Raw genomic sequence first — 14,237 nt, forward strand, 5'->3', positions numbered from 1 at the left:
GTGGAGTATATGGAACAATATTTTGCAATTGAATTCCATGCTCAGTGCAAAAGTTGATGAATTTGTTGTTAACATATTCTCTGCCATTATTAGATCTTAGCTTAAGAATTTGATGTCCATATTGTTTCTCAACAAAGGCCTTAAAGGCCAAAAACATGTTAAAGACTTCACTCTTGAGTTTTAAGAAGTATACCCAAGTGCGTCTGGAGAAATCATCAATGAGAGTTAAGAAATACTTGTAACCAAAGAATGAAACAACTAGAAGTGGACCACATCAATCACTATGCACAAGTTGTAAGGGGGTTGAAGCATGCCAAGAGGCACGTTTTTCAAAACTATCCCAATGATGTTTTCAGAAGTACACATCCGGAACAAACACCATCTCGGCAAGATACCATAGGAAGACATGTCACCATATTTTCTTTACATAGATTTTGAAGGCAGCGATAGTTCAAATGACCACATCGCTCATGCGAAAATTTGTTCACTTCATCATTCTGAGCAACAAATACCGAGGAAGAGTTGATGACCCAAAGTTGTTAAACTTATACAACCTTGTAGAATCACTAGCAATGCCAATAGCTAGAATTTGTCTAAGATCTCTTAGGTCCTTAATTACAACATCATGAGGTGAAAATTCAACGGTTTTACCTTCACCTGAATGGGTTATCTAAGATACAAATAAAAGGTTGCAGGATAAGGTAGGAACACATAATACATCATTAAATTGACCATTATCTAGATGAATAGTTGCAGTCCCTACAACACTAAGAGATCTATCATCACCAACATATATATTTCTGGTGTTACAATCATTTAAAGAAGAAAACATGGCTTTGTTTTTGGCCATGTGATAAGAAGCTCCAGAATCAATGAGCCACTCGTGAGAATGAGTAGAAAAAGATACATTTAGTGCATAACCAGACCGAGATGTTTGACAACCACATGCGGAAAGTGTTATTCATGAATATGAAGTTGAAGTTGAAGTTGAAGAGTGCTCCAAATGGATGTTATGCTTCTTCATTGCTACTTCCAAGGCTTCCATCTTCTTAAAGAAATTGGATTCTAAATGGCCATCACGATTACAGAAGTTGCAATGTCTATCAGTCTTCCTCCCTTTGTTTTTATTTGCCTCATCATTTTGTTGAGTTGATTTTTCATTTTGAGACTGAAATTGCTTAGGACCCTTGTTTGGTTTAGGACCATTCTTTTTAGGATGTTGCTTCTTAGGATTCTTTGAACTTGGTTGTTGTTGGGCTGCTAAGGCTTTCTTAGAAGAGTTTCCAGTATTAAGAAGACCAAGATGTAAGATTTTTTCTTGTTCTCTTATTAAAGAATCACAAAAGGAATCAAAATAGGGGGACTTGTAGTCTTATCCTCGAGAAATAAAGGCTTCTCTAGTAGAATGGAAGGTGGAAACAAACACAGAGTAGGTTGGTCCTAACTTAGAAAGAATTGAATAGATAAGGCTACCATCTTCCTTCTTAACCTTAACATCTTCCAAGAGAAGTCTAAGGGTCTTGAACTTGGACAAAAAATCTTCAATGGAAGAAAAATTATTGGGGTCCAAAGTAAGCAACTCATTTTCGAGTCGATGGGCTATAATTTCATTTTTAATTCCAAAAACAGTATTGAGCTTTTTCATTGCTTCATCGGGGGTATCCATTTCTGGGATATGGAATCTAAGGTGTTGTCACTCACTGGATTGTGATTTTTCAGTTGATCAAAGTTGCCAAAGAGCAGTGAAGTTTGAAGCCATCTTCCAGGCCACAAAAGTGCTCAAAGCCAAATCGGACCCTCTCCATTGCATAGTGCTTTGAACGAGCTTTCCAACAGTATATAGAAGTCCAAAAATGGACTCCTAGATTAGAAGTTATAGCAGATTAAAGATACCCCTTTCAAGGCCACAAAACAAAGGAGAAATGGCTAAGGGTTGAGCTCATCACAAATCGCAAATCGGGGCTTACTGAAGCAGCGCCAAAGAGGAAGACATCAAAAGTTGCTATCAGCCGATCCCCAATATCGCAAATCGCATATCGGCGGATCCGGTCTATCGGCGTATCGGGCATACCGGAGGCTCATGGCACATAGCGCATCGGTAGGTCACGGCATAGAGCGCTGATATCGCATATTGGCGATCATAGGCGCAAAGGGGTGGGCACACAACCACTTGGCCATGGAAATCGTCGAACGTCGATATCGCAAATCAGGCATATTGGCAAGACCATGTTTATTGACGATCGGCGGGCCCCAGGAGTTCATCACAATCAACGGATCAGCAATGATACCACTCTAAAACCTTGCAATATCGCGATTTTGCGATAATAGTGTAAAACGCCGAAAGGGCCAAGAAAAAGATTAACAAAGAAAAGCAAGGAAAAACAAAGGGCAGGCGGCCCCTTTCTCTCTCCTCCAGGGGGGCGCATGGTGGAATATGGTTGGTCCTGCATATCATATTTCTCGCAAATCGGCAATCCGCGATGTTGAACAAGACTAGGGCTAAATAGGTTGTGATGTGGGGAAGCGTCGATATAATGTTAAATCGTCGGGGAAGGCCAAAAACATTTAACGAAAAATTAATGCAAAAACAGAACAGAAGAGCCTTTTTCTCTCTCCTCCAGGGGGCCACGTGGCGAAATATCATTGGTCCTTATGAATCCACATGGAAGTTGACGTCATCCTGACGTGGCAGTATGAAGATGACGTGGCAGTACGAAGGACACGTGGCATGCAGATTCGGCGTTTTCAGGGGTCCTATGGGGGCATTTCCGAGTGACACATGTCACCACTCATAGGGTGACACGCGATAGTGATGACGTCACCCATCACAAATAGCATGTCGGTGATTGCTGAATTCAAGGCCCTCCTCCACCATAGTCCATCCAGGCTTGCGATTGCAATATGCGGGGGATCCTCCCGGATGCGATATTTTATTTGTCATATCTTATGAAGACTTCGCGTCCGAACAGTCGGCCTAAAAAGAGGTGAAGGGGTCTATCTCTCCCGACTTGCAATTGCGATATGCGAAAACCCTCCTGGATGTGATATATTATGTGTTATACCTTATGAGGATTTCGCGTCCGAACAATCGGCCAGCGCTATGAAAGGAGGTAAAGAGGCTTCCTCTCCCGTGTTGCGATTGCGATACCCCGGGCGGGCCCAATCCCACTGATCGGCGATCGCAATGTCAAGGGGAAATGCTAAAGGTAAAATGTTATAAGTCGTCGATATGCGAGATTCCAAGTAACAAAGGAAAAAGACCCCCGAACAAGAGTCTAAAGGCCCTAGTGCCTAAGGGATAAGCAGTTGTTCATAGCCCTCGGTCATATGAAGAATATTATAGAAAGGGGCCGAAGCAAAGGGGGCATAAAGGGGATCAGGACTCGCATGTTTTGCAACATTTTAAGTGATAAAGGCCAGCACTGGAAACTCCTCCATATTACACCATGAGCGCATCACCAAGCATATCAGGGCGTCGATAGTGCAGGACAAGGCTTTAAAGGTGTGATGGGTCGGCAGTAGCGGCTTTTAAGAAAACAGGTGGTGCATTCAAACCCGGCATGGGCTGATCTAGAAAGGCCCATTGTGACATGGAATCAGGGTCGGCGCTAACAAGAGTGAAAAGGGACTTAGTAGCTCGGGAGGATTTAATTATCAGGCATGGTGTCCCATACAAAGGGAAGACGAAGTACTGCCCAAGGGTCTCCTGTTTCAGTACTGCTGCATTAAACTGATGGCGCCCACTCCCAGCTTTGAAAGATGAATAGTTCAAGCAGTAGAGGCTGAAGCGACGGGAGTCAGCTGAGTAACATAGGAGGCCAGACCGCGAGCACAATCCAACTTGAAGCAACGGCGATCACAGGGATGGGCGCAGAGATATCTTCTTATCATGTTCATTTGATTTTGACTTGTTAAATTGGCAACTAGGGCCAAACTCTATGTGGGTCAGCTTATTTATGGCAGCTGATATTTTTATTGGATCCCTCTCGTCGAGAGGTGTAGGATTGATCTAAAGATCATCCGATTCCGATAAGTATTTATGGAGATATGAATTTATTTTGATTATGGAATTATTATCAAGCCGACCAGCGATTTGAGTAGGCTCAAAAGCCCAATAGACATGCCTATTCATCATCTACGTTTTAGTATAAATTGGCAAGGACTTGAAGTCATTTTAACACACACTCTTTAGGTGATCTCCTCTCCACGTCTTGGGTTTTTGGAGAAGGAGAGATACTAAAGAGTATGATGCCCTAGCTACCATACGATGCCCTAATCTGTTAGCAATGGGAAGCAACTATACGCACAGCAATGTGATGCCCTAGATGCAGTTATACGCAGTCATGAAAAGGAACCGTTGTCAAGGCATGGAGCCACAGTTAGAGGAGATCTGGCTGCAGTAATGGAGCAGCCCTAAAACGCAGTCAAGGGAGACATTGATACGTTGTCCTAGAAGCCTTCATACGCTGCCTGTAGCAGCCTAAACACAGACCTGTTCACGCAGTCAATGGAGGAAGAAGAAGCTGCAGTCATGTCAAGGAGATCTGGCCGCAGTTAAAAGGAGACCTATAGCTGCCAAGCCAATATGCAGTGTGAAGGTTTACGCAGACCTATACATTGTCATAAATAAGTTCTAATCACTGTACAGAACAGCCCTAATCTAAGGCTGTCATGAAACAAGGGTTTGAATATTGTGCAGCCTAACATTGTCATGGTGAGGACCTATGGAACCCCTATACATGAGAATATATATGCAGCAACAAGGATAGGTCTAAGGATCAAGCTGTTGTCATAATATTGGATCGCTGTAGGTGACAGCATGAAAATAGAAGGATAGTTTAAGATGGGTCTGTTGGAAGGTATCTGGAACTATAGCCTAGCTGCTTTGCTAGGCTGCAAGCCATAGCAAGCAGCTAAGGCTGATCTACTTATTGCTGCATAAATAAGGCTGCATGATACAAGATGCAGCATAATGGGCAGCATGATAGATGAGATCATGGGCAGCATGATGCAAGAGATCATGGGTAGCATGATGAATGGGCAGCATGATGCAAGAGATCATGGGCAGCATGATGCAAGAGATCATGGACAGCATGATGTATGGGCAGCATAGTAATCATGGGCAACATGATGATGCATGATGCAACATGATGGTGCTACACAATAAGGTGCAGCAAATGGACGAGATGCAGCACTATGATAGGTGAAGAAGTCACCTTAGAGAATCAGTTGAAGCAATATGTCTTTGATCTCTGTAGATATCAAAAAAGTGTTGACTCCTATTGTAAATGTACTCTCTTTCACTTTCTCTGTTGAACTTTGAAGAACATAAAAGAAGAATTGATCAAGGGTTTCCCCACATTGTGGGGTTTGTCCCTGGCTAGCACCACATCTTGTGTCCTCTTGTCTTGGCTTGTCTTCTGCAATTTATATTTATGTTCTATCTGCAGTTTAGTTTAATGCTGATGTGATTGCTAACTATGAAAATTTAAATAAATTGCTCTAGCATAGAACATACCTAAAATTAACATGGTATCAGAGCTGAGGTGAAGACAATGCCCAAGCAAGAGTGAAAGAGCAATCACCGAAGACAGTTGGGACAGGACAAAAGGATCAATGGGTTCCTCATCCCTCTTCTAATTCACCTAGGGTGAAGTCGAAGCAGAGAATATTATCAGAATGGCGCAGCGGAAAGTTTCTGATGTCCTACCTAAAGATCACTTCATTGGGAAGTTCGGATCAAAGGGTGGAAGGAAAGGCGAATGCCTTGAAATAAGTTCGGCCATTATGCAAAGGAGTGTCCAAAGGACAGGGACACATCTCTTGATGAAGATAATAATCATTCCAGGGACATCTTCAATGATCAGAGGAATGACAAGTAATGCAGGTCATCAAGGAAATGGTCAACTCTTCAAAGAAAGCAAGGAACCCCAGAATCTCCTTTATGTACCTGATTGCAAGAAGAACCTGGTGTCCATCTCGGAAATGGAAGTCAAAGGTTTCAGGGTGGCACTCATCGATGGAAAGGTACGTATTTGAAAATAGAATTTTCAAATACGTACACTGGGGACCATGTCCATTGACACATAGCACCGGAGGTCTGTGAGTCAGATGGTGACAGGGAAGCCTGAATTCAAAAGGAGCATGAAAGTACATGTCTGAGATGTACCGAAGGAAAATCTTACAAGGGGACCATTCCCCTCATGTAGCAAGTCCACAGGTTTGGAGCAACCCGTGGAGTTTGAGATTCATGAATGGGAATCTCATGTATACAGGTGGAAGAAAGCCCTCTATGGCTTGAAGCAAAACACCCCGGGCGTAATATGAGAGGATTGATAGCTGTTTGATGAAGCTGAGATTCACTAGGAGTGAAACCGATCCAAACCATTACCCAAAGGTTGTGGATGATAGACCTCTCATACCGGCACCTTATATGGACGAACTATTTCTGACAAGTGCAGACCCTCTCATTTGCAGAAGTAAGAGGGAGTTGGATTCCAGACATATGTTTTAGCATGATGAGCTCATATTTGGTTGAGCCTCACTAGATTGGTGCCAAGAATCTTCTAAGATATCTTCGGGGCACAATACACTGCCGGAAATATGAAAATTGCATGAGTATTCGAATGCTGACTTGGCAGGCAGTGTGGAGGATCACTAGAGCACTTTTCAGTGCTAGTTCTCTTTGGATTCTGCTTCGATATCATGGATGAGCAGGAAGTAGAAGTCGGTTGTTATAAGTACCGCCGAGACCGGATACATAACTGCGAGTATGACCTAGTATGAAGTTGCCTGGTTGTGGAAACTTTTCAATGAGTACACATTATGAATACCACTGTGATTCTCTGTGACAACTAGAGGTGGGATTCGAGTATTGAGGAATCCCATATTCAATGATTGCTCCAGCAAATAGAAATCAAATACTGCCTTATCTGGGATATGGTAAGACGATGAGCAAGGAGGCTCCATCGCACTGAGATGATGTACAGGTCGCTACACTTTTTCACAGCCCCTGGGAAAGATCAAATTTGTGATTTTCCCGGACGACTTGGAGTCGTCGAGAGACCCTTGTAAAAGGGTCCTGCATGTTACATACATTGAGCTCTGGGAGCTATGGGGGCTTGCGGTTCTTACTAGAGCAACATACGACCACAGGGAGACTCACCCTCCCCTGGTGGTGCCCACTATGAACAAGATGATTCGCTCTCTTGTGGAACAAGATGATTCGCTCTCTTGTGGGACAGGATGATTCGCTCTCCTATGTAGCAGGATGATTAGTTCTCCTGTGAGGTCTGGATGATGTGTTCTCCATGACGATTGTGTAGCAGGATGATTAGTTCTCGTGTGAGGTCTGGATCATGTGTTCTCCATGATGACTATGTAGCAGGATGATTAGCTCTTTTGTGAGGCCTGGATGATGTGTTCTCCATGGCAATTGTGTAGCAGGATGATTAAGTTCTCCTGTGAGGACAGGATTGATTAAGTTCTCCTGTCGAGGCATCCTACCCATGCAGTCTGGGACTTGTGGGAAGTACCTCTCATCTGATCAACGAGCAAGGAAATGAGGATAGGGACCATAGTAGTACCGATGGACGCATTGTTGTATCTATCGTACTCCTTATGCTAGGATGACCTTCATTGATCTGGGATCAATGATACTGGTCTGGGACCAGTGGTAGAAGTTGTACCTACTATGACGCTGACTTCGGGTCAATTGAGACTGGTCTGGGACCAGTGGTACATACACTAAGACTGACTTAGGGTTAGTGGAGGACTGGTCTGGGACCAGTGGTAGGAGTTGTACCTACTATGACGCTGATTTCGGGTCGGTTGAGACTGGTCTGGGACCAGTGGTACATACTCTAAGACTGACTCAGGGTCAATGGAAGACTGGTCTGGGACTAGTGAGAGTGGTACATGCTATGACACTGACTTCGGGTCGGTTGAAACTTGAGACTGGTCTGGGACCAGTGGTACACTCTTCTGAGACTGTTCATACTGGTCTGGGACCAGTAGTAGGAGTGGTACCCACTATGACGCTGACTTTAGGTTGGTTGAGACTGGTCTGGGACCAGTGGTACGCACTCTGAGACTGACTTCGGGTCAGTGGAGAATGGTATGAGACATTCTCGATCAATTCTTCTTCTTCATGGTTCAGCAGAGCTAAGTTGAGCAGAGTAGAGCAGAGCCAGCAGAGCAAAGCAGAGCCAACAAAGCTGAGCAGAGCTAGCAAAGCTGAGCAGAGCTGGGCAGAGCTTAGCAAAGCTGAGCAGAGCAGTGCAGGGCACTGATGGCAGAGATAGTACAGTTGGACATATGGATCAACGAATGGAGTTCTCCCTAGTTGAGAGGGAGTGTTAAATTGGCAACTAGGGCCAAACTCCATGTGGGTCAGCTTATTTATGGCAGCTGATATTTTCATTGGATCCCTCTCGTCGAGAGGTGTAGGATTGATCTAAAGATCATCCGATTTGGAGATATGAATTTATTTTGATTATGGAATTATTATCAAGCCGGCCAGCAATTTGAGTAGGCTCAGAAGCCCAATAGACATGTCTATTCATCATCTACATTTTAATATAAATTGGCAAGGACTTGAAGTCATTTTAACACACACTTTTTAGGTGATCTCCTCTCCACGTCTTGGGTTTTTGGAGAAGGAGAGATACTAAAGAGTATGATGCCCTAGCTACCATACGATGCCCTAATCCGTTAGCAATGGGAAGCAACTATACGCACAGCAATGTGATGCCCTAGATGCAGTTATACGCAGTCATGAAAAGGAACCGTTGTCAAGGCATGGAGCCACAGTTAGAGGAGATTTGGTCGCAGTAATGGAGCAGCCCTAAAACGAAGTCAAGGGAGACATTGATACGCTATCCTAGAAGCCTTCATACGCTGCCTGTAGCAGCCTAAACGCAGACCTGTTCACGCAGTCAATGGAGGAAGAAGAAGCCGCAATCATGTCAAGGAGATCTGGCTGCAGTTAAAAGGAGACCTGTAGCTGCCAAGCCAATACGCAGTGTGAAGGTTTACGCAGACCTATACGCTGTCATAAATAAGTTCTAATCACTGTACAGAACAGCCCTAATCTAAGGCTATCATGAAACAAGGGTTTGAATATTGTGCAACCTAACGTTGTCATGGTGAGGACCTATGGAACCGCTATACATGAGAATATATACGCAGCAACAAGGATAGGTCTGAGGATCAAGCTGCTGTCATAATATTGGATTGTTGTAGGTGACAACATGAAAATAGAAGGATAGTTTAAGATGGGTCTGCTGGAAGGTATCTGGAACTATAGCCTAGCTGCTTTGCTAGGCTGCAAGCCATAGCAAGCAACTAAGGCTGATCTACTTATTGCTACATAAATAAGGCTGCATGATAGAAGATGCAACATAATGGGCAACATGATAGATGAGATCATGGGCAGCATGATGAATGGGCAACATAATAGATGAGATCATGGGCAGCATGATGAATGGGTAGCATGATGAATGGGCAGCATGATGCAAGAGATCATGGGCAACATGATGAATGGGCAGCATGATAGATGAGATCATGGGCAGCATGATGCAAGAGATCATGGATAGCATGATGTATGGGCAGCATAGTAATCATGGGCAGCATGATGATGCATGATGCAACATGATGGTGCTACACGGTAAGGTGCAATAAATGGACGAGATGCAGCACTATGATAGGTGAAGAAGTCACCTTAGAGAATCAGTTGAAGCAATATGTCTTCAACTGATCTCTGTAGATATCAAAAGTCAAAGTGTTGACTTCTATTGTAAATGTACTAGCTCTCTCACTTTCTCTGTTGAACTTTGAAGAACATAAAAGAAGAATTGATCAAGGGTTTCCCCACATTATGGGGTTTGTCCCTAGCTAGTGCCACATCTTGTGTCCTCTTGTCTTGGCTTGTCTTCTGCGATTTATATTTATGTTCTATCTGCAGTTTAGTTTAATGCTGATGTGATTCCTAACTATGAAAATTTAAATAAATTGCTCTAGCATAGAACATACCTAAAATTAACATGACTGAATTGTTGCCATGTAATGTGCCTCCCTTCAATGAGGCAATTAATTTTGTAATGTTTTTGGGCCACAGAGCCATCCCTGGCCGAGACAGCTAGTCAACCTAACCGCTGAGAATCTGCCTAAGATATTTTTGATGTAATGAATGTTCAACGCTCCTCCTCTCCTGATAAATAGGAGGAAGCAAGACTTAACAAAGGTTCACAAATCCAAAAGAAAGCTCTACATGTTATTTTCGGACTGTATAACTTCATAATACAAGTCTTTTAGAATATCAAGCAAATGGTGGTGATTCCCCCTTCGAGTATTACAGTATGTTGTTCCTCTGTTAAAACTCATTATGTTCATGTTTCTTCTCAGAATTCATGTACTCATAGCTGTTGGAAATAGTTCAAGCTTCCTCACAGATTCATTGGTATTGATATGTTAATGCATATGCCTGTAACTTCCTCACAGATTCATTTGTATCGATATTGTTAATGCATGTGCCTATATGGATCATTGAAATTATATCTTTAATAGTTGCGCTCCATGAATCATAGCACCCAGTCTCTCTATTGTCCATTATATCTACCTGTAACTCAAATAAGTATAGGAATTCTTAAAGTTGCAAGCTCTATGTGTTAAGCATAGAATTCTTGATGTTGTAAGCTCCATATGATGAGTTGCTCCTTCTCCTTATCCTCTATCATTGCTCTACAAAGTTTATTAAACTATAAGTCCTCGAACTACTCGGCCTCCACTATTTTATGCATATATTTATGTGATTTGTACATGTAAAGAAGTACCAGAAATTCATGTTTTACTCCTTTAGATGAATGAACCAACCCACTCCCTTTATATATGTGTGTGTGTGTGTGCGTGTGTGTGTGTGTGGTCTCCATTTCATTCAGAATCATTTGAGACACTCCAAACTTAGATGTGCCCAGGCACTGATCTTGTAAGCAATCTGAGGCTGTATCTGAGAGCCACAACATAAGGTCTAGAGAAATAGACATCCCTATCAACCCACGTGCTTGGTCTTGCTTATTTTCTCATTTGGCTAGCTTATCTTCATCTTGAAGTTTAGACTCTTGGTTTGAAGCTATTCTATAAAGACCTTTACTTCTAAGTAAATCCACCATGTAGGATAGTCATTGGAAGCAGTTTGTGTTGTCAAGAATAACTAGGCATGGACTTTCCATTTTAAAATAAACTAAAGCTGTATATGTTAAAACTAAGTGTTCCAATAGAAAGATCTCGAAAAATTAAGTCGATTCAAAAAAAAGGCTTTGAAAACAGCTTCCGCATGAAGAAGTTATGGCTTTTCGAAGAAAAATTCTTGAAGATGCCAACGAACCACGTGAATGTTGGGAAGTTGATGATAATGTTATATTAAACCCCCCCCCCCAAACTTAATCTAATTAACTACTTTTAAAAAGACTATTTTATGTGACCCACTTTTATAAATAAGTGAAAGTCACTTTTACAATGGTACTTTATGAACTATCCACTAAATCGTAACTTAAATAAAAGATAAAGTGACTTTAGAATTATAAGTGACTAACTTTTTATAATGGGTAGCAACACTTTTAAGTAAAATAACTTTAAAACATAAGTTACATGTGCTTTTTGAAAAAGTAACTCAACAAAAAGAAAGACTTGAATCTAAGACCTCTATTCTCATAAAGTAACTTTAGACCAAGTGAGTCAATTAAAAGATTTAGTAATTGTCGAAAAGAAGGAAGGGTTTTTTTTCAATGAAGCTTTTGGGGCACGTGCTTACTTGAAAACCCCCTTTTTTGGCCTACAAAATAAAAAACAACCACACAAACCAAACAAACAAGCAAACGTATGCAAACCTTACAGCGTAAAGTTAGATTTGGGGTTAGTCCCCTGGAAACTAGATATTTTCCTCAATGTTTCTGATTTTCCGAGATCACACTATGGCGCAGTGGAAAAGAGCATACGCATGAGAAAAATCCTTTCTTTCTATTTCTGGTTTACCCAGATCGCGCAGAGTCGCAAAGCAAAGAGCACACGCAAAAATGAAAGGTATAGGTCCGGTAATAAAAAAATTATAGATGACTATAAACCGAAATAAACAGAGAGATAAATAACTATAACTGCAAATAAAGAGTATGTACCTCCAGATCTTAAAAATGACGTAGCTAGAGCTACTGGAAACCTTTTCTCGTGAAACGAAAGGGTTTCCTGACTGGAACAGATGCTCCTAACACAATAGAGCAGTCCTCTCGGCCCGAAAGCGGTCAAAAACAGTAGATCTAGAAAATGACAGTCGGATGCAGTTGTATCGGCTTCTGATTTGGATCACCAACGGATGCAGCCCTCAAATGCTCTGATACCATGTAGGAATTTACAGGGTAAGTTCCTTAGATTGAACACCAAAGGACACCGCTCACAAACCGATCACAGATCAGTACACCAGTATCCTTGACGTGGTTAAAACTCTCAAAGAGGGAAACAATCCACGGCCTGAGCCAACACGGCCATTTCAGGGAATATTATTAATGTAAAATAAAGAAAATTTACATAAGTTTCTATCATAAACGGTGTTCGAAAAATGACCCTCCATGCTCTTTAAATAAAGATCATGGACCAATCGGGTGTTAAGCCATGGATCAAGTGTCAGAAATACCAAGGAGAGAATGAATCGCCGAATCAATTCCTGTCTAGAACATATCGTGACCGTCAGATTGTAAGTTACAAAAAGTACATACTAAAGAAACACACTTTACCTAACTATACACTAGACCAAGTTATACTTAATTAATGCCTATGTATCGGAATATCCTAACAACTGCTAAGGTATGTATCTCATGAGATGAATCATGGAAAATGAAAGAAAAAAATAGATTTCCCCTTGTTTGCTTGATGGAAATAGTTAGAATATCCCCACAACTCAATCTCCTGACTCAATTTTTAAAAATTAGGGTTAAAATAAATTTTAAAAAAGGTAATAAGTTCAAATTGATAGAGACAATCACATTTTTGGTTGCTGTTTTCAGTGTAGGCCAAAATGCATAGGTTGCATAACACATTTTCAGTGATTTTTGGCTACTAATATTTGCTATTTAGTTTCCAACTACTACAGTGATACTTTTTACAGCTAGACACCCCATATAAGTAAACGCCTTCACTCTAGGTGACCCCATTTAAGGCATTGATCTAAGTAAGGAGTTACTTCAGGTTAATTAAAGGACTCCTCCCTTGCCCATTTGGGGAGTGGGGGGCATAAATAGCAGGGGCTTGGGCTGACGTGGAAGTCGGTCCCTGCCCTGTGTGAGCCTATCTAGCAAGTTGCTAGAATCTTAGCAACATTGTTGATTTGGTTGTCAACAGGTTGAATATCTAAAGTATTAACTGGAATAAGTAATAATGATTCCTAACAGCACTTCATTGGATGCCACCACTCTAATATCTGTCCCAAAGACAATACATATTCAATGCATCACAGGTCATTTCAGACTAAACAAGTTATTAATTCAGAATTTGTCTAAAATTAATTTACTTGAAAACAATGACATACGATATTGATGATAAAAAAGCAAACTCGCACATATTACAAAGATAATATACAAAACACAATACATAGCAGTTCTGAAGGACAACAGATACTCATGGACCTTTTCAAACGCACCTCCTCAAAAATCTGCCGAAGAGCAAGAAGTTTTCCTTCCTCATTTCCAACAAACTTTAATTTCTGTTGTACCAACTGTGAAGCCGAATTTCTGAAGGTTTACAGAAGAAGACATACCAGCCGGTTAAAATAGTGCACATACCTGGAAATCTATGCAATACTTAGAATGTTAAATGCATTGAAAAGTTGCTTGTAGAATAATGTTATAAATCCCAGTAAAGATCAAAATATAGAAATAAAAGGTATAAAGCAGGAAAAACATTTTCATTTTATAACTCACTTTCTACCAACAATTATTCGGACTGCATCATGCATGATGGTGCGAGCAAGCTCCTCAACAGAATCAGGCAATGTAGCACTAAATAATGAACGTACAATTGAGGGACACGAACAAGCATTTACTACTGAATCAATTTGTTCGATAAATCCGAGTTCAAACAGCTTATCCGACTCATCTAGAATAAGATACTCAACCCTGCATGAAGAGCCAATCACAAACACACAAAACATGATTATATGCAAATGCCATCAAAATTACACACACATTGTATGT

The 14,237-nt window shown here is 41.4% G+C and overlaps 1 protein-coding gene across 1 annotated transcript in view; it reads right to left on the bottom strand.

Annotated features, from left to right (window-relative positions):
* LOC149257293 (P-loop containing nucleoside triphosphate hydrolases superfamily protein) overlaps positions 1-14,237 on the bottom strand; it is a 92,131-nt gene that overhangs the window by 17,236 nt on the left and 60,658 nt on the right. Inside the window, exons 8-9 of the mRNA XM_089413908.1 lie at positions 13,965-14,159; positions 13,685-13,775 (exon numbers count right to left, since the gene is read on the bottom strand). Of these exons, the coding sequence (XP_089270034.1) occupies positions 13,685-13,775; positions 13,965-14,159 (286 nt within the window). The remainder of the gene's footprint in view (positions 1-13,684; positions 13,776-13,964; positions 14,160-14,237) is intronic.

This window comes from Pinus tabuliformis, chromosome 6, assembly GCF_031772625.1.
Source record: "Pinus tabuliformis cultivar Carrire ecotype Pingquan chromosome 6, CPIR1, whole genome shotgun sequence".
Classification (NCBI taxonomy): Eukaryota; Viridiplantae; Streptophyta; class Pinopsida; order Pinales; family Pinaceae; genus Pinus; species Pinus tabuliformis.